This window comes from Schistosoma haematobium, chromosome ZW (assembly GCF_000699445.3).
Source record: "Schistosoma haematobium chromosome ZW, whole genome shotgun sequence".
Lineage (NCBI taxonomy): Eukaryota > Metazoa > Platyhelminthes > Trematoda > Strigeidida > Schistosomatidae > Schistosoma > Schistosoma haematobium.
This window is the reverse complement of record NC_067195.1, coordinates 41,477,592-41,496,957: the sequence shown is the minus strand read 5'-3', so window position 1 is coordinate 41,496,957 and position 19,366 is coordinate 41,477,592. Positions and strand designations below refer to the sequence as shown.

Below are 19,366 nucleotides of genomic sequence, written 5' to 3'. Positions count from 1 at the left end.
GCACTTCTCGACATTTTATATTATTTTTTTAAAAAAAAACAATTTTAATATGCTTATATATTTTTATTTCTATTTTAAAAAAACAAAACAAAAAAACAATTTTTTTAACGCTATTACGTGTTCATGAGTTTATTTTCCATTTTTTTTCCGCTGACATTGTGTTTTTACGCACATACGAGTGTATTTCGACATGCACTTACATTTTCTTTTTTCTTTTCCAGGACGGCTGGAAAAGAACGATGACGTTTATGAGGATCCGAAATTTTCATTGTACATTTTCTTTTTTACTATGTTGTACCTCCGTCCCATATAGTAAGGAAAGACGACCAGACGCTGCTAAATTTAGTAAGCTATCAGAAGAGTGTTTACCAACGACAAACTCGTTGGGTTTAAACTTCTGGCTGGCCACGTCTTAGGGTCGTCACTGCCCCACTAGGGGGGGAGTGATCTGTAGCGGTAAATAAATCCCCAAAATAAATAGCACTAAGTTTTCGACATTGGATGCTGACCATATGTTTTAGTGGACTCATCTAGCTGAAGGCGCTCGGTCATGCATCTGCACCAGATCACGTGTGGTAACGCCGTGCTCAACATCAACCGCAATCGCTAGCCAGATTAGATCAGAGAATTCCGATATATTGGTCATCGCCAAATATACTCTTCCGATCTCCTCGACTCTGTCTTTTGATTTCTCTTGGTGGGAACGAAATATATTAGAAGGTGTTACTGGTAGAAGCGTTGTCAAACACTGAATACCTGTGACATCATCAAGGTCATCCTGTAATACCATTCTATCCAACATATTATGTATGGGTCTCCAAATCTTTATGTCATCAGCGAAGAGTAGAACGGATGATTTTGCTACAGTTGGCAATTCATTTACATAACGTAAAAAGAGAAGAGGACCTAGGATTGTACCTTGGGGAACCCTACTTTTTACAGGTGCTCACGAGGAGAGAGCCCCATTAACCCTTACCCTTCGTCTCCTGTCATGGAGAAAGTTACTTATCAAATCGACGACTGTATAATGGATTCCAAAACGTTCCAGTTTGAATTTAAGACCATAGTGGGAAACCTTATCGAAGGCCTTACTTAGATCTATGAAAATCACATCCACAGGAACATTCCGATCTTTTGCAGCAGCCCAATCTTTTCTTGCAATGAGAAGATTTGTCGAGCAAGATAGGCCTTTCCGAAAACCATGTTGTGCCCCGGAGAAAAGATTATGCCTTTCAACATAGTTTAGAACGGATATCCGAATGATTTTCTCCATCAGTTTTACAACTACACTAGTTAAGCTAACGGGTCTATAGTTACTAACTAAATCCCTACTCCCAGCCATATACACTGGACTTATTATAGCGTCTTTCCAGTCTCTAGGCAGTCTGGACTATTTCAGAGACATGTCAAATATCATCGTTGATGGTTCAGCAATTTCATCTGATATGGCTTTCATAATCCTAGGATGAAAATCATCAGAACCACTGGACTTATCAGGTTTGAGATACTGAAGTAGCCTTTAAACAGTACCTTACTCAATGACTACAGGATCCATCATCGAGCTGTCACGGTCACGATGAATTGTTGGTCGTTCCTCATTACCGATAGAAAATACTTTACTAAAATATTTCTATAAAGCTTCAGCCTTTTCGGCATCATTTTCGGCCAAGATTAACGGATATTCTTGTATCAAAAGTGATGGAATTCCATCGCTTCTCTGAGTTCGCCCTTTTATATACGAGAATAACCGTCTCGGACTATATCTAGAATCCCTAACCAATTGTTTTTCGTATGATAGCCCAGTCTTATTAACGCTGTACAGGTATTCCTAATCTTACGATAACTGGATCTGTATTGTTCTAAGCCGGTAGAGATGAACATATTCCAGTGATTCTTCCTTTTCCTAAGAAGTTTCCTGACTGGTTTAGTTATCCATGGTGGACTGTTAGTCGGCCTTCATGGCACCAGGTATGGTATGAACGGGAACGTAACTAAACTAAACTTACCTTTAAATTCAGACCATGCTTCTTCAACTGATAAGCTAGTATCTACAAACCAATGTCTTAGCAGCGCAATCTTGAATGGCTTTCCATACATTTGGTCGAGGTGTAACCTGGTCGTATAACATGTCCCTAGTTCTAAACGCGAACGACAAAATAGCGTGATCGCTATTCACTAACGGTGGAAGAATATTTAGGTCGACAATATCCTCAGTCTCATGAGTGATTACCAAGTCCAACAGAGAAGAACCTTGGTTAACACCAAAACGTGTGGGTTTGTATACATGTTGCACTAATGCATGCTCCATTATTGTTATCAGGAACCCACTATCAAAGGATTTTATAGATCCTTCTGTGGTCATCTCAGTCCAACTAATATCAGGTGCATTAAAGTCTCCTATTATCAAGCATCTGGTATTTGTACTCCAAAAATGAATGTGCTCTAAAATAAAGTCATCAGCTAAGCAGAATTGGCTGCGATAGATGACACCAACCATAAATGTATTACATCCGATAGCCAACTTACAGCTAATGACTTCACAAGTACCGCTATCATGGGATTCACTAGCAGAGGAGCGGATATTTATGCTATTGTCTATATATAACAGGACGCCACCTCCTTTTCTACATCTATGTCTATCACTCCTGTGGTAATGGTATCCGGATAATTCTGGAGTAATGTCTAAGTCATGGACTAACCAAGTTTCTGTCACTGCTACAATGAGTGGCTTTTACCTGTCCACTAGTGCTTCTAGTTCATAAAACATATTTCGTAGACTACGAGCGTTGGCATATAAAATTCCTAAGTAGAACGGCCTATCCACACACGCCTTGGTAGCATTCGCTTCCAAGGCCTGACTATCCGAAAACCCACTAGCCGGAGATTTTCCTCACCGTCTTGCCGACGGGTTTCAAGTCCAGCTACTGATTTCTTCCTTTTTATTCTATATTTGAGAGACATGTCAGGTCTAACTCGGATGTTGGAATTGTCGTGACAACGAGCGCTACTTAACAGGAGATCCCGCTGCTTCTCTGATCCTAGGATTACCTTAAGGAGTCTGCATGGTCGGGGTTCAACACTGTCCTCAGTCCTCTTTCCTATTCTAACCAATTTTTCGACCTGAACTCTTCCAGAGTTATCTGGTAAAATACTGCGAATATATTCTCTTAGCCTTTCTAAATCATGCGCGTGTCTAATTTTCGGATCAGGGTCGTTTGACTCCCATAATTTGCTCACAATAATATTCGATGTTATTAGATTTTTCTTCTCAGTCACGCCAGGATGGGTTTCACTCTTACCATCAGATTTTGGTAGTGCAGTTTGTGACCCACAATAGGAGTCCACCAGTGAGTTACTAACGACCTGTGTACTGCCTACAGCTTTTTTCTTTTCTTTTCGTTTACTACGCACCGTAGTCCATTTTTCATCCTTCAGGACACTGGGACTATTTGGAACGGTGACGGTTTTATCCATTTCGTCGGTTCCCACTAAAGGTGCATTGTTACCAATGTCAGTACCAGGTGGTACTACTACCCTTGTTAATGTTGACGGAGATTTCTCTTTTACATCAGTCAGAGTCGGTTGTTTGAGGCGTCGCGTAACAGCAGGTACTACACTGACACATTCGTCACTGTCAGTGCCCGTGCTGTCAGCGCATGTGCCATCGTTCTTCTTACAGGCCAAAGCCAATAGGCTCATAGCCTCCTGTATTAGTAATGCCTTTGTAACAGCTTAGGTTGGTTGGTTAAGAGTCAACCCCAAACAACCAAGCATATGCCAAAACAGTATTGTTCAAGTATTCATTCACTTCCTTATTTTTTTATAAGCGTTATATTCCCTATTATCTTATATTGAATGTTGAGAGCCTTTGTTTGTCTGAACAGATAATCCCACGCTCCACTGTGACTGCGCGAAGATCGAAATAAAGACCTATTCACTACTTGTCTGGTTTCTTCTGTCAATAGCACGAGGGTTATAATGAGGCACGAAACCTTATTTGCACAGCAAAACATGCAAAGCCAATGTGAGTAAGGCTTCGAACATCCTTTGTATGTGGTGGGACTTAAACGAGTGCACATCTTATGGAACCACTTATTGCATTCATCACACTGCATTCCCTCCTCCGCAGGGAAAAAACAGTTTGGTTGTCCACATTTTTGAGTACTACCAACCATTTTAGTCAGATCAAGGTGTAAAACACAATATGATCACAGTATAAACACAAGTGTCAGCCAACGAATAAAAGGTTACCACAAGACAAACTCTAGCAAGATTTTAAACCTTAACTAAAGTACTTTGATAGAGACAAAGAATGCTTCCGATGCAATAAATACACAAAAGCAAAAAAACACTCAATACAATGTCATTTTAACTAGAGTAGATTCAATTAAAGTGTAAATCGTGGTTTTGATGCGTAATATACGATCAAAACAGTTAACTAACTCAGCAAGAAACAATACCACTGTCCTTATAGATAGCGCGCGTGTAATTCGCGCGAGGTCACAATCTTCATCTATCAGCGATGTAGTCTCACCGAGGGCTATCCGCTCGGAATCCTACGTTGCTACTAAGTAAAAGAAGTCTATTAACTAGCACGTGTGTGGACAATAAATTTCCCTCAATAGTATGATAATGAGAGATTATGAGCAACGAAACTGAATGATAATTCATTACTATTGCCGGATGCATTTCTTCCATGATCATATCGTAACTGCAGAGGCGATAATCCGCTGTAAATATCCTATTTATTATCATTATGATAAATCCTTATGAGAAACTGACGCAAGTATTTATGTCATTAATCTTATTCAAGGTATGATATTTTGAAATTGGTTTCATACTCAGTTCAACATTTCCATCAGTACGGTTGTGGCTTTATATTTTTTGTAGTTAAATTGCTTCAGATCAGTGTGATTATACCGATTAAGTGTAAATTTCTCTCAGTATAAGAGTTGTGGATTTTTACTCGTGGTGTCAAATATACTCTTTTTGGTATTCTGTGTGAAGTGCGTATGTGTTTTAAATTAATCCTGTGTTTCTTCCCAATTATCAACTTGTAATCAAGTGTGCATAAAATCAGCTTGTAAACGAATGTGTTTGGTCTAGTAAAAACCATGTAAGTGACAAAATTATGCTATCCCTGGATGTGGAATCATTATTCACTAATGTTCCCCTCACAGAGACCATTAATTTTATCTGTAAGTACATAAACAATAATGAGATAAACATTAGGATACCTGGGGTTTATTTGAAGGAACTATTACTACGTTGTACTTGCAATGTACAGTTCACATTCAATGATGTAATTCATAGACAGAAGGATGGAATAGCAATGGGATCCCCACTTGGTCCATTACTGGCAGATTGCTTCATGGCCAGTTTAGAAAACAACCAACTCAAAAAATTATAGAAAACCTCCACTTGTATAAAAGGTACGTGGATGATATTTTTATCATTTGTGACAACAAATGTAACTTAAGTGATCTCCTAAATACATTTAATAATTGTCACCCATCAATAAAATTCACACTTGAAGTTGAAAGCAAACAAAATATTCACTTCCTTGATGTAGATATGACAAGAAAACAGGATGGTACTTTAAAAAGATCTATCTACAGGAAACCCATTTGGAATGGCCAACTATCAAATTTCCACAGTTGGGTTCCCATCAGCCGAAAAAGAAACTTAATAATAACTCTCGCCACAAGAATACGAAGAATATGTAGCCCCGAGGTCGTATAGAAAGAATTGAGCCTCTTAAAAGATATACTTATCAAAAACGGATATCCTTCTATATTCATTGATAAGAACATGAAGCCGAAAATGCCAAAACCACAAACAATTACAGTAGAAAAGAAAATCTTATACATGAACATCGACTTCAAAGGTGATAGAGCCGCATATATCTTAAAGAGGAGAATTTCGGATTCTTTGAAAAGAACATTCTTCGCAGCAACATTACGAATATTATTCTCCAGCCGATCACTGTTCACCAATAATCTGAAAGATAAATTGTCGCATCTGACCAACTCAATGTGCATTTACCAATTTACCTGCTCTTGTGGAGCTAGGTATATAGGTCGTTCGATGCGTACTCTATCCAAAAGAATTCAAGAAAATTGTCCGGCGTGGCTAAGAAGAGGAGGCAGCGGCTCAATAAGAAGTTCTATAATCGTACACCTTGTGAACACAGGTCACTCAATCAAGACAGACTCTGCGTTCAAAGTCATCTACAAGGTAAGTAGAAGCCTTCCTAAGACAATTAGACTACATCCTCTTTGCATTGCCGAGGCAATAGCCATACATTTTGAAAAACCAGAATTATGTGTACAAAAGAGACTGGTACAACCTCTTCTTTTACCATGGTCTTAATGTATTGAAATTTTTCTCTTTCTCATTACTCTTGTTCTTTTACAGTCACCTGCTTCACCTTCCATCTTCCCTTCAAATCTTGTACCCCCAACCGGTTTGTTTTTATTTCAACGATCATTCCGACCACATTTCATCTCTGTTTCAACATTTTATTTTATCGTGCTGAGCCATCCTTACCCGATGAATACTTAAGCCATTTAATATCAAACGATTATTTACTTTCCTTGTTTTAAAAAAATTTTTCTAATACCTCTGTTTATTTAACCTCACTGTCACTATGTATAACAGAAGTTTATTATCAGTATTATTATCACCCTGTGAAAATAAGTATATATATTTGCGATTGTACAGCTTTGAAAATGAATTCGCCGAAAAAAACTCTTCGCCGAACTAATCTTTCTTTCTTACTTAATGTCATAATGGGTGTATTCCGTTTATTAAAAGACCATTTTCACTGAAAACTAAGAGTGTTCTGATCTGTTATCTATTATTACATTATCTCAGGCCTATTATGCGGTCGCTGTAGTGGCGAATCTACCTACGTTTCACAGTTCCTTGATTTTCAGTAACATTACATCTAAAGTCCTGGTGTTCTGAGGGCTACCTATCGTCTTCAGTTAGTTGTATGTCCTTATTAATAATGTTACGCATCTACACAACGTGTACCGGCTGGGATAATAAACAAACATTGCTCCCATGATGGGTTTTCTCGTAACAGACTGAATTACGTAATCCATCAAATTTAGAGTGCTTTCACGTATTAGGTCCAATCTTGCTTCTTATAAGCGATATATGTAACATCATGAAATTTGGGAAACCATACTTATATGCTGATGATCTCAAACTACTATACAACTATCAGCCTGAGACTCTAAGTGAAAGTGTATCCCTGATCCAAAATGACCTCAATAACTTAACTATCTGGATAGAAAAATGGCAATTACCATTTAACCTCAACAAGTGCGGGATCATGCATTCTGGAAAGCATCCCTATAAGTTGCAACTTCACTTAAATAAAAGTAGAGTTCAGACACTCAAATCAGTACATGACCTAGGAATTAATCTCAAAGGAAGCCTGAACTTTGAAGAACATGCTTCCTCCATTATTTCTAAATCTAGACGACCAATTGGTTTCATAATTAGAAATCTCTTCACAACAGAAGCTAACCTTACTATACAAAATATGTGTACGAACTTCCTTTCTTTTATCTTTACTATGAATACCACAGACAAGATAAGAGTAGAAGACGTTCAAAGACGATTCACATGCCAACTGCTAGGAAGTAACTACATTCTCGATTACGCAGATAGATGTAAGCACCTCTCTCTAGAATCTTTATGGCACCGTAGACTAAGGAACAATTTAATATTTCTCTACCAAACGATATACGGACTCTCGTCTCTAACCTCCTGTCCGACTATGATCCACAACTCAGCCAATAGACTAAGAAACAACGCATATACACTACTTACCGTAAAACACCAAAAACAAATGCGTTGTAAGTTTTTTACAGTACGGTATAGTTTATTGTGGAACAGGTTGCCAATGCCTATCCGTAACTGTGACACTTTTACCAGATTCAAAAGGCTAATAATACTGTTTCTAGACTCCAAAGAGCTTCAAATTTTCCTTGAACTCCCGCCCACCAATGAGGCACTTTATTATGGACCGCCTAATATCTAGACGGAACAAGAATATAACGAGCCTCATTGTTATTAATATGAATATAACTAGATTACAGAACACTTGGTTTATCCTTTCCTATTATTCATTGTTTGTTAATCATAGCCTTATGTCCCTAACCCTCACTTTCAGCTTCCAAATCCCTCTAATGTTTAAAGACACATTATTTTCCGTAAGTGCCATGTCCTTTTTTATTGCAAGTAGACAGATAACTCACTAATCTTATAGATGCTGATCAACTAAGGGCGATCATTCGAAGCTCAAAATGTCCTAAAGTCTTGTGAGTTGCTCAGTTTCTTATTCGTCTTACCCTGAAAATTTTACAATTTTATACTCTTTCATATCCTTTGATTTGCTATTAGTCCTTAACCGCATATAATCTAATCTGTTTTTTAACTTTTATCATTATTAGAGACAGTGTATTCCAACTATGAGCTTTGATTGAAGCAGTATTCATACTTACCACAAACGTAAAAGCGCCTAACATCACAAAAGGACGGACGGTGGCGTTACTGACCAGCAAACATGGTGGTGGGGAAATAACTTCAATCCACTCATGTCTGTAACGCAGAACATGTTTAATTACGGCTCCTTATGGTCTAGTGGAATGTCACGAACTAATGGTAGTGATGCTGATTTATTAGGCAAAATTCCCCGTTAAATCGTGTTCAGGACGTTGAATTGGCTTTAGTTTGTACCAAATAATCCTATTACAAGCAAATTAGGCAATTCGCTAAAAACGAAGCCTACTCCAGAACCTATGAAATCTAAAAAAACGCTAAAATAGCTTCGACAAAAAAGGGACACAGCCATTTGTGTATTATAATACTGTTTTCAGCACTTTATTTTATAACTACACACAATCCCATACTCTCAGCTTCCTTCTGATCTACCTCCATTTTTCAGTTGCTTATCCACTTATAACTTGTTTACACTTATTTTATTTATTCTATTAGAGTGTTCTTGCTTAATAGATACTGTAATAAAAGAGAATTAGACTGATTAGTCACGCCCTAACTATTCCTCCATGTACGTTGTTTGCTCTGCTTCTTGTCCTTTCTTTTTCTTGCACTCTTTTTCAGCCCCCCCCTGAGATATGCCACTGAAAACAGACATGGAACGGGTGGTTTCATCCTGCACAATCATTAAAGCCTCGGATATTCCAAAGGGATATGATTTTGCGATTTCTAGAAGCCCCCAACTTCATATGGATCTATCTCTGACCTTCACTTGCACGTCGCAGCGCAACCTTCATAAAGCGCGCCGACTGTGATATTGACGAGAACCATCTACATTCATATCTTATAAAAAATCAACCCAGCTGAGTAATTTAAAACAGTGAGAATTGTGTCGTTTAACAACTTGAACTTGCCTGTAAACTGGCATGCCTCGTGTTACAAACTGTTATTCGGGAATAAATTATTATTGTTGTTGTAACATATAATCCTCTTTTGTAAGACAATTACATTCCGGTTCCCTTAAGAAACCTGAACCGTTAAATCATTCCTCCCTAAGTAAACTCACCCTGGTTGTTCCGTTATATACTAAGTCGGTAAGATTACATTTTTAACGGTACATATCGTCGCTGATTATTGTGTTTTGTTCCTCACATGGGCAGCTTCATTTGCAACAAAGCGAGTACATCAAACATACCTGTTTTTTGAATAACGTAGTACAGTCATAGAATCCGCCAGAAGTGTCACCCTGATTATTGCTGGTCAAATTGTTCACTTACTTACGCACAGATCCGGCTCACTAGGATGGCCCCACTAGACTTCAGACAGGTTGTTGTAACAGATCTTAAGAAGGCTCACCGAGGCTTACCAGTAGCAGTTGCGCATCGACCCTATTCTTCGCTAGTGAACGAGCAATTATCGTTGTTCTGCATCCTTTTTCCTAAGCGCTACAAAACCCCAATCTACCTTCGACTTAGCAAGCTGGGGAAGGACAAATGAACCGCAGAATACAAAACGTACACTCGTTCTACTCAGAGAGTGGCCAACAAATTGTTTCTCGACCCACAGATGATCAGTTTAGTCTTACAGGTCTTTTTATATTAAGGTTACAGGCCTAGTGGTGAAAATAAGTCGACTAATATCGATATAAGACCTTAATCCTACACCAACTAATTTCTTGTAATTTCTTTATGAACCAATCAACTTTCTCTCTTCGTATCTCTGGATCGTTATGAGGATCGCTGTGTCTGGAGTTCAATAATCCACGACAACTTGGTGCCATGACTTCTCTATTCTTACACTGATGGCAGTCGTAAAGCGGAGGTCTTTGAGACAGTTAGTTATAAAAAGTTAGTTGTGACAATCTAATCACTGGATGGAATAAGCCAAAAACAAAGCACAAAGGTAACGTACGCCGAACGTTACACTTCAGCCAATACTTTTAACCGATAACTTCGTTATTGTCGACTTATAAAGGATTGACTGGAGAGTTCGATGTATCCATATCTTTAATCATCTTTTATAGTTCAAACCTGTTTGTCGTCGAACAACTACCCGACCATTGGTAGTACCTCTACTCCACAGACAACCAAAATTATCTGTGCCCACTTTGGCGGGGTAGTGCCTGAAGAGTTGGCCGAAAGGAACTGCTTCTCTGCACAGCCATCTTTTAAGGATAGCCAAATAAGAGATTTGTGGTCAAATAATACCTGTTTCGTATGGTTCCGCCATATTTCAGGCCATTTATTGATTGTTCCTCTCATATTCACTGTCTGTAAGGTAACATGAGCAAGTTGAAACTGGAGAATAGAGTATCCAAGATGCTAGTATATGACGAATGTCAGAATATCATGGCTTTCGACGAAATCTGGCTTGCCAGAGACATGTAGGATGGTCCACTTTGCTCCAGCGACCTTTAGCTATTTCGTAACGGTATTCGAGGTGCTGTGTGTGTTGAAGTTTTCCTCTGTGTATAATCTTCAGGAGCTCACTGTAAGATCCATTTTGAATGTTTTGTGTGTTTGTGAAAATCCCTCCATGTATATACTTGCACTTTGTTCCTAATGATCCCCTTAGTTGTACATTGTTGTCTTTTGATTACATTTGAATTGTTAATACTTGTATTTTTTATTATAGTTTTGTTTTTCTCACGCATTCACTAAGTTTGTGTTTCTTCCCGAACTGCCTCTGTGTTGTTTTACTTGACACTTGTTCTTGGCGGTAGCCATATTGATTTGCTCCTCCTTTTGTGTGTTCTATCCAGTCAGGATAGAATAACGTTCATTTGTTGTGACTGGTAATTTTCCCTCATCTTTCATCAACTTATTTATTTATTGTAATTTAGATTTTATTGGTTGAACAATTATTGGTTGAATAGCCGGGTGGTAATATTTGTTTAGGTAACGATTTACATTTGAATTTATGATGAATTATAGAACCGCTATTTACCCGATTACTTGTTTTGATGTCGACGGGAAAGGGCGCGTGTCTAACGTACCTGGAAGGTTATTCAGCAGTCCAAACCGTAGTTTGGATCTTACACTCACGGAATCTCATCAATTCGGATAAGACACTGCATTGTGGTGCAGAATAAGGCGTGATCGATGCGTCACTTTTGACAAGCGTATTACGCAGATGTTCTGAAGCCCATGCACTTTTGGTCGTCAGTTTCTACAAGCCATCGTAGAAGTTTCACAAGCAAATGTTCCACAGCTTTGACCTTTGAGTGACTCTAACATTCCCAATCTTTAATCCACAAACTGTTAATTATCTCAGGAAAATCTCAGACACATCAAGATTGTATGAGACTTTGACTCAGTTTAAGTACAGCCCTTCAGAAAAAACCAGTTTAACGTTTACCCTCGAAAAGTTTCAGCTCTTAATACAGAAACCAACTTATGTTACTCAAGTTTTGTTTGCTTTTAACGCACAGATACTAATGCTTTCACTTCAGTTGAATTAATTTAAATTAAAACAGTAACAGTCATATATTTTTGTAAAAGTAATTTGCATCCCTACTTATTTGAGCAAATCTTTCTTCTGTTTGTAGCGCTTTTAAATTGAAGGGTTGGTGATCCACTATTTTACTGGCTATCAGTTCTTTGTCTATACGTGTTTCTGTGTCTAAGTTGTTTGAATACCTCCTATTAATGACTGAACAGTGAAAAGGAAGCGATTCCCGACTCTCAGACAGTCGATTCCTTATGGAAAGTGCCATGCAGCACGATGCGTAGAAAGGATGTTATCACGAAGTTCGCACGAATAAAATACCTGCGTCTTTAAAACGTTTTGGTAAAAAATTTATGCTAATAGTAAACAAAAAGAAACCTGATTTTGAAAAGTTCTCACTAGTTAGAGCTGATAGAACCCAGAAGCGGTCATGAGGGGGAGTAGCTCTATTCATTGTGAATACTACCAACTTTGCCGTTGTCGCTAACATACCCTATGCAAAGGAAACGTGAGGATTGTATAGTTGCCACTTGAAATGCAAAATACAAGAACTACCGATTGTTTCATTCTCCAGCAGTCCAAACTTTGAGGTGAATGAGGTCTTGCCAGACAGTTTCAACACTTGGTCAACAAGTGGTCGATGTGTACTGGTACTGGTGTTAACCACATAATCCTCAACGTTGAGCATGAGATAACTGTGGAAATGCATAGTCAACAATTAATGCAAAAAGGAGGTCAACAATGGAGAGGGTGGGAAGAATTCAGTTCAATCAAGGGGTATGGCTCAGCCTCGCCGACGTGGTCGTTCTGAATAACTTATCTTCATTCATTTTAAATTTATCATTCTATCTTCAGCTTAAATGTGTTATTTAGAAACCCCAGACATTATATTGCTAATTGTCACGATACGGAAAGCTAGTGTAGACAGTATTATGACTTCCATGTAAGGCCTTATAAATTTGGCAGTCATATCATGAAAATTCTACAATTTTTGAATTAGGACTATGATTAGAACAGTTCTAATGGCAAACTTGAATCTAAGATATGCTGTAAATATTTAATTACTGGGTTGTTGGAAAAGTCTTTCGAACAAAAACCTGTTAACGCAGCTATTTCATGTGTCCCAGCGCAATATAGGGATGAAGCAACTACGTGCGACTCCAACTCCAAATCAACTTTACTAGATCTCATATTGACCCATCATGAGGATTACGTCAGAAAGATCGATTATATGTCACCCTTGGGTATGAGTGAACGGGTAGTTCTAGTATTTGGTTAGCATATCTCCGTCAACCAGGGTATGTCAGCCCAAGCCAGAATAAACATTTGGGAGGTAAATAAACAAGAAACTGTACTACCAGCGTTCTTAATAGATGAGACAACTGGGCCAGAACTCAGAAATTTATACATGAAAGTTTATGAAGTACACATTCTTCGAACCATACCAATTAGTCCCAGGAACTCCCCATGGTGATTTTATAGGGAGGTTCACATCCTTCCCAGTAAGAGGGGAAGAATATAGGGGAGATTTAAGTTAGTGGGTACTGACGAGACAAAATCACAGTATCAGGAGGCCTGAAATATTTGTACCTCAAATCTCAGTAAGTCCATAAGAGTGAATGAGGTAAATCTTCCTAATGCTTTTATAGAATGTCTCAAACGTTTATATTCGTATATAAACCGAAGCAATAAGAGGAGAGGCAACGTCCTAGCGTTATGGGTAGATTGTAGTATTATATCTTTAGTGGAAGACGATCGTTATATTGCTCAGTTGTTTAAAACTAATTAGGACCAATAACACAGTTATAATTGAAGTATACCAACCCAGTCAAATCGGAAGTAAGAAATGAAGTGGTTTGAGAATATATTTGAAAGGCTATCGATATGACGGTAAGCGTTGTTTCTAAGCTGGCTAACAGTTGCAAGGGATGCGTAGAACGGAGTACCCACTCATGATGAGTTGTAGATGTGTGATCAAGCGCCTTCATCTAGGGCGTGTACAGTGAAGCTGATGAGGTCGGCACGAATGTCGAAGACTTACAGAGCTATTGATTCCGGGGATCTATTCAGTACCACAGTATCCAGACCGACACCGGACTCTTTCTGCAAAGCAGTACGGTTTTAAAACAGGTTACTCATTTCCTACGAACTTGTTAGTGGCCCATAAATCTTGGGGCCCCTTTGAAGTTTACATGTTACCTACAAACTCAGCCTTCATCGTCTTCAGAAAGGCTTTTGACAAGGTCCCACACAACCGCTTGTTATCTAAATTGAGTGATATCTGGATTGGTGGTAAACTATTTATGTGAATAAAGGAAATCCAATTTGGGCGTCAAAATAAAGCACTGGTTGACTGCAAGTCGTCTAGCTGAGAAACTGTGCTTAGCGGAGTGCCTCAGCGTACAGTTTTGGGGCTATTGTTGTTCTCCCCGTGTGCAAACGGTCTTCCTCGCCTCCTATCATCATCGATCTTGCTACACACTGACGACGTCAAGATATGGAGAGCGATGAAAAGTAAAAGTGATAGCTTAGAGTTTAGAAGGGACCTCGGGAAGATTTCAAATGGTCTAGAACTCGGCAGCTGCAGATAAATGCTTCCAAGTGCATTATGGTGCATATTGATTACCAATGTACAGATACCTACACGGTGAATAACATTCAGCTACCTGCCGTCCAGACATATAATAACATGAGAGTCATCGTCAGCCAAGATTTGAAAACTACTTCACACTGTAGTGCGATAGCCGCCAAGGGTTTTAGAACTATATGGTCAGTACGTATTCAGCCATACCGATGATGAAATCCTATTTACTTTTTACACATAGTTCATTCGTACTAAACTCGAGTATTGTGTACAAACAGCTAGCCCTCGCCTAAAAACAACAGTGAGCTGTTGAAAAAGGTTTAAACAATCGCAAGTGTGTTGATTTCCGAGATCACTAATCTCTCGTATGAAGAGAGCCTGTCTAAATGAAACCTGTAGCCATTGTCATGCAGAAGGACAAGAGGTGACTTCATCATAGATTTTAAGTTACTTTCTGCTAAATTCACATCTGATATGTCATAATTTTTTGTTTTCCAAAACAGAGCATTTACGAGGACTCTCTAAAAAAGTTCACAAGTCCGGAACAAATCACTCGTTAGCTGACTATCGACTTTCCCATCGAATCACCAACGAGTGGAACTCGTTACCTTGACACGTGAGTGAAGCTTCATCTGTCCATACACTCGAAGGAAGATAAGTCAATCAAGAGGCCACCATTGCTTAGACTCATACAGGCCACCCAGCCTCCTGTCCTTTCCAGACTGAAACTGATCAGGACTTAATCCTCCAAGTGTTAAGTGGCCTTCTGATCGTAATTAAACACTTAGTGCGATAGAAAATAAGGATGACTCAGTACATTTATGACCGAATAAGACTGTTCACTGTTAATCATATTCAGCCCCTATGATGTTGCTACAGACATTGTATATTGAAATTTGTTTCACTTGGTCTACAAGGAACTTAGGGGCTCTCGATTTAGATCCCTTCACGTTGGTGTTGTGAGAAATGAGCAGGGTGCCTAAAGTTTTTGGCAAGACCTATGCGACTCCGCGGAGACCGTTTGAAAAGGAGCGTTTGGACCAAGAGTTAAAGCTCATTGGTGAATATGGTCTGCGCAACAAACGCGAAGTATGGAGAGTAAAATATGTCTTAGCCAAGATACGTAAGTCAGCCCGCGAGTTGCTGACACTGGATGATAAAGACCCCAGACGGCTTTTGGAGGTACCAGTTTTACTTTGTCCTTCATTTTAAGGGTCCGCTCTGCTGAGACGCTTAGTTCGAGTTGGTGTACTTCCCGAAGATAAGATGAAACTGGATTTCGTTTTGGGCTTGAAGATAGAAGACTTTTTAGAACGAAGACTTCAAACTCAAGTTTTTAAACTTGGTTTGGCCAGAAGCATCCATCATGCCAGAGTCCTCATCCGCCAACGGCACATAAGAGTAAGAAAACAGATGGTTAACTGTCCTGGGTTTCTGGTACGTTTGGACTCAGGAAAACACATAGAATACAGTACAACATCTCCATATGGTTGTGGTCGCCCTGGTAAGCTCATTTACAGTATTTTCCTAATTCTTCAGGTCGTGTCAAAAGGAAAAAGGAGCGTAAAGCCCAAGGTGGTGACGACGAGAACGGAAGTGATGAAGAGTGATTATTAGCTTCAACGGAATAAATATCGAAATTGCATGATTTTGTTCTTAGTAGCTAAGTTTGGAAAGCAGTCAGTTAGGCCCGTGGTTAGTCTGATCCTCAAGGTTAGTTATTCAGAGAATGATAGTGTGCTGGGAACATGCATTTGCATTGTTTCACAATGCTGTCAGCCACGTGTGATTCTGCCACTAGTTAATGAATCGTGTAACGTTTGACTACATGGTGGAGTAATCAGTCTTCACATTAACACATGATGAACAATGCTCGCTGTCCTTCACCGTTGGTGCGTAGATTTCTAGCCAACTAGGATCGATGCACCAAATCCGCGCAGACTATTCCTGTGTCATCACTGGTCGTCCTTACTTTCGCTGAAGTCATGTGGTTCCTGACATGCCAGTTTTCTTTTAGAACATGATTCCGCGGACCACGACTGTTGTTCTCTGTGCCTCTTCTGAATTGGCGAGCGATTCTAGTGCGTGATAGTGGAGTGATAAATCTTAAGGGTTTGGAGGTGTCACGGCCTCAAATCTCTTAATAGACAGGGTCAGAGGGACCGTGTGTCTTTCGGGATTGCTGCTAAGAACAGGGACTGGTATACCAGCCGCGTGTAACCATGCTTATTTACTCTTCGTGATGTTCCTAGTTTGTCAGCGAAGTCCTCGGCTACTTTACGATAGGTGAGGATAATATCCTTGTGCGCACAAGCCCCAGCTGCTCAGTTGATGTGTTTGCTGTATGCAGCCTGGGATTCATTTGTTGCAGTTCATTTTTTATGACTATGCAGTACATATAATGAAGTGCGGATCAAATAAAAACTACCGAGCCACAACATGAAGTCCTAGGCGTTTGTTATCGCCCGGTACCTATCAAAATGAAGTTGTTTCTCTCTAGTCCGATCCCAGTTGCTCGCCTTAGTAATTAGTTCTTCATTCAGTAAACATTGTAGGTCACTTGAATATGCTGCTGGACACAAAATGTGGTGTTTCGATGGAAGCTTGTGATGAACACTCTCAGCCCCAGCCTGGGTGCAGCTAAGCGATGTTCTGGGGTTACACCTTACTTTATCGTTATGTTGTTCACTAACACACGTGTGTACGATTTGGAAAAGGGGTAGCTTTGCGTATGTGCTTCTGTGAGGATATTGTTACAACAGTGGCTGGGAGAATACGGGTGCGTCAGCACTCGTTCCTCTATACCAGCTCAGGTAACCGAGTGATTTCTATCGTTTGTTGATCAGGTGTTTCGTCATTCACTTCGCTAATATGGATTACAGCCGCAAAACTGCGAAGTCTTTTGAAAACGTATGTGCGTTGTCTAACATTTGAATCGAGCTCTACGTTGGTGTGCGTCTCACTGTGATTTTCTTGACACTTCTGTTATCGGCTTATGTAGACTGGTTTGTCACGACGTCCAATGCGGAGTAGTGTTGGAGACGGCTGAGAGAAAGTTAGAGGCGGCCAAACCAAGACTTGGCATCAGTCATTGAAGTCATCAACTTCCAGTCTGAGCCATGTTGATACATGCAGACTACTTGTCTTCTCTTTAACCTTGATATTACAACTAGTTTATTTCTTCCTGTGCACAACCAGTCTTTTACATATTACTACCATTGAAGAAACTACCTCTATGAATTTGATATTCTACATGTTGTGCTAATGAGGTATGACAACCTAGACCAATGCATACACGTGCCTGGCCATACATTGCAGCTAACTGACCGACAGTTAGAATCCATTTGGCCTGTACGCTCCCCTAGCATGTTGTCTCCTAACCTTGTATATTTCATGGTCAATGTGACATTGATTAGTTTCCTAACGACTTGATTGGCAACCTCACAGATTTAACCGGAATGCTAAATGAAGTGTGTCTGGCCGATGTTAGCTGTATGCGAATTCAGTGGGATGAGCGAATGAAGTCTCTCCAACAGTTGATAAGTGAGTTGTCCTACTGTGTAGTGGGAAGATATATCACGCATGTAGAAGTGCTGACATTGAAATAAGACTCGACTGTGTCCACATCTAGTAGTTTGGAATTTTCAATAAATACAGTATAATGGACTAAACATGGTAAAGTATTAGTGGTGCAATAGGAAAGAAAACATGCATCATAGTAAGTAAGTGTAAGTTCCAACGGTGAGTCAGATTAGTAGAATTATGGTCTACATGTATTAGTACTGCTCTAATAATAGATCTAATCCTAAAGTTGTAGATGTCGTTATATAATTGCCTAATCTAAGATCTTATGTGGAAGTTACATAATCGTCTACACCAACTCACTGCATTGTGACAATTACCAATACATGATGGAGAAAAAGCTTAGACTAGAGGAAGAACAATATATTTAATATTAATAAAAGATACAAGGTAACATTCAGCAGGGACCATACCTGCATGTCCGAGCCATGTCACCAGGTCAAGTCGAATTAAGTCGATTCACTGTTCCCGTTTTCTCGATCGTCAGGTACTTCGCGTTAAATATTGAATATCTATTTCCCGAGTAGTCTCGTGTCTAGCTTTGAGGATTGTGTGGTTATAGTCCAATGCCACTAGACTACTCTCCCACCAGAAGCAACGTGATGTCGGTTCGATATCAAATTGGATGGGATTGTCGATCGTCCGAGGTTACGAAGAATACTCCGGGTACTGAAAGATAAATCAAGAAGGCGGCAACATCTGGTCGGGAAATACATGTAATGATTTTAAAATGTCTGGTTTAGTGCCTAACACGCTTTAAATGAATATTTGGGCTAAAAAATGGGATAATAAGAATAAAATGATTCTGTGTAGAGGTATTTTAATAAGTCGCCCCAAGATGCGTGTTAATAAATTAACTTATAGGTAGTACATATTTAGTGTTGAGAAATATTGAAAGCAATCAATTTTGTAGAAATGTTAATATTGGTACTAATGTTGGTTTAAATTATGAAATCAAATAACGCTTATGCCAGTAAGTTGTTTTCCAATTGCATCTGTATTAGTAGGCTAACTGAAGGAGCGAAAGTACAACCGTGGAAAAGAATAATTCCAACTAGTGTTCCAGTTAGTTTGATAGGGTTTATCTAGTTACGGGGAGATTTTCTCAACCTCATTTTTACTTGACCGTGATAGAATTTAGTAATACTACTAATACATATGAATGGTTATTAGAAAAAATTTAAGTACGTGAAAAGTGTTAATTATGTGAATTTTGGACAGATGGCTAAGAACAAATCG

The 19,366-nt window shown here is 39.2% G+C and overlaps 1 protein-coding gene across 1 annotated transcript; it reads left to right on the top strand.

Moving 5' to 3' along the window:
• Nucleotides 1–15,478: 15,478 nt before the first annotated feature.
• On the top strand, nucleotides 15,479–16,190 carry RPS9_1 (40S ribosomal protein S9). Its single transcript, XM_051211408.1, has 3 exons — nucleotides 15,479–15,634; nucleotides 15,674–16,049; nucleotides 16,085–16,190. The coding sequence occupies exons 2-3, from the start codon at nucleotides 15,812–15,814 to the stop codon at nucleotides 16,153–16,155; spliced, it is 309 nt and encodes a 102-aa protein (XP_051071465.1). The 5' UTR covers nucleotides 15,479–15,634; nucleotides 15,674–15,811; the 3' UTR covers nucleotides 16,156–16,190.
• The last annotated feature ends 3,176 nt before the right edge of the window (nucleotides 16,191–19,366 follow it).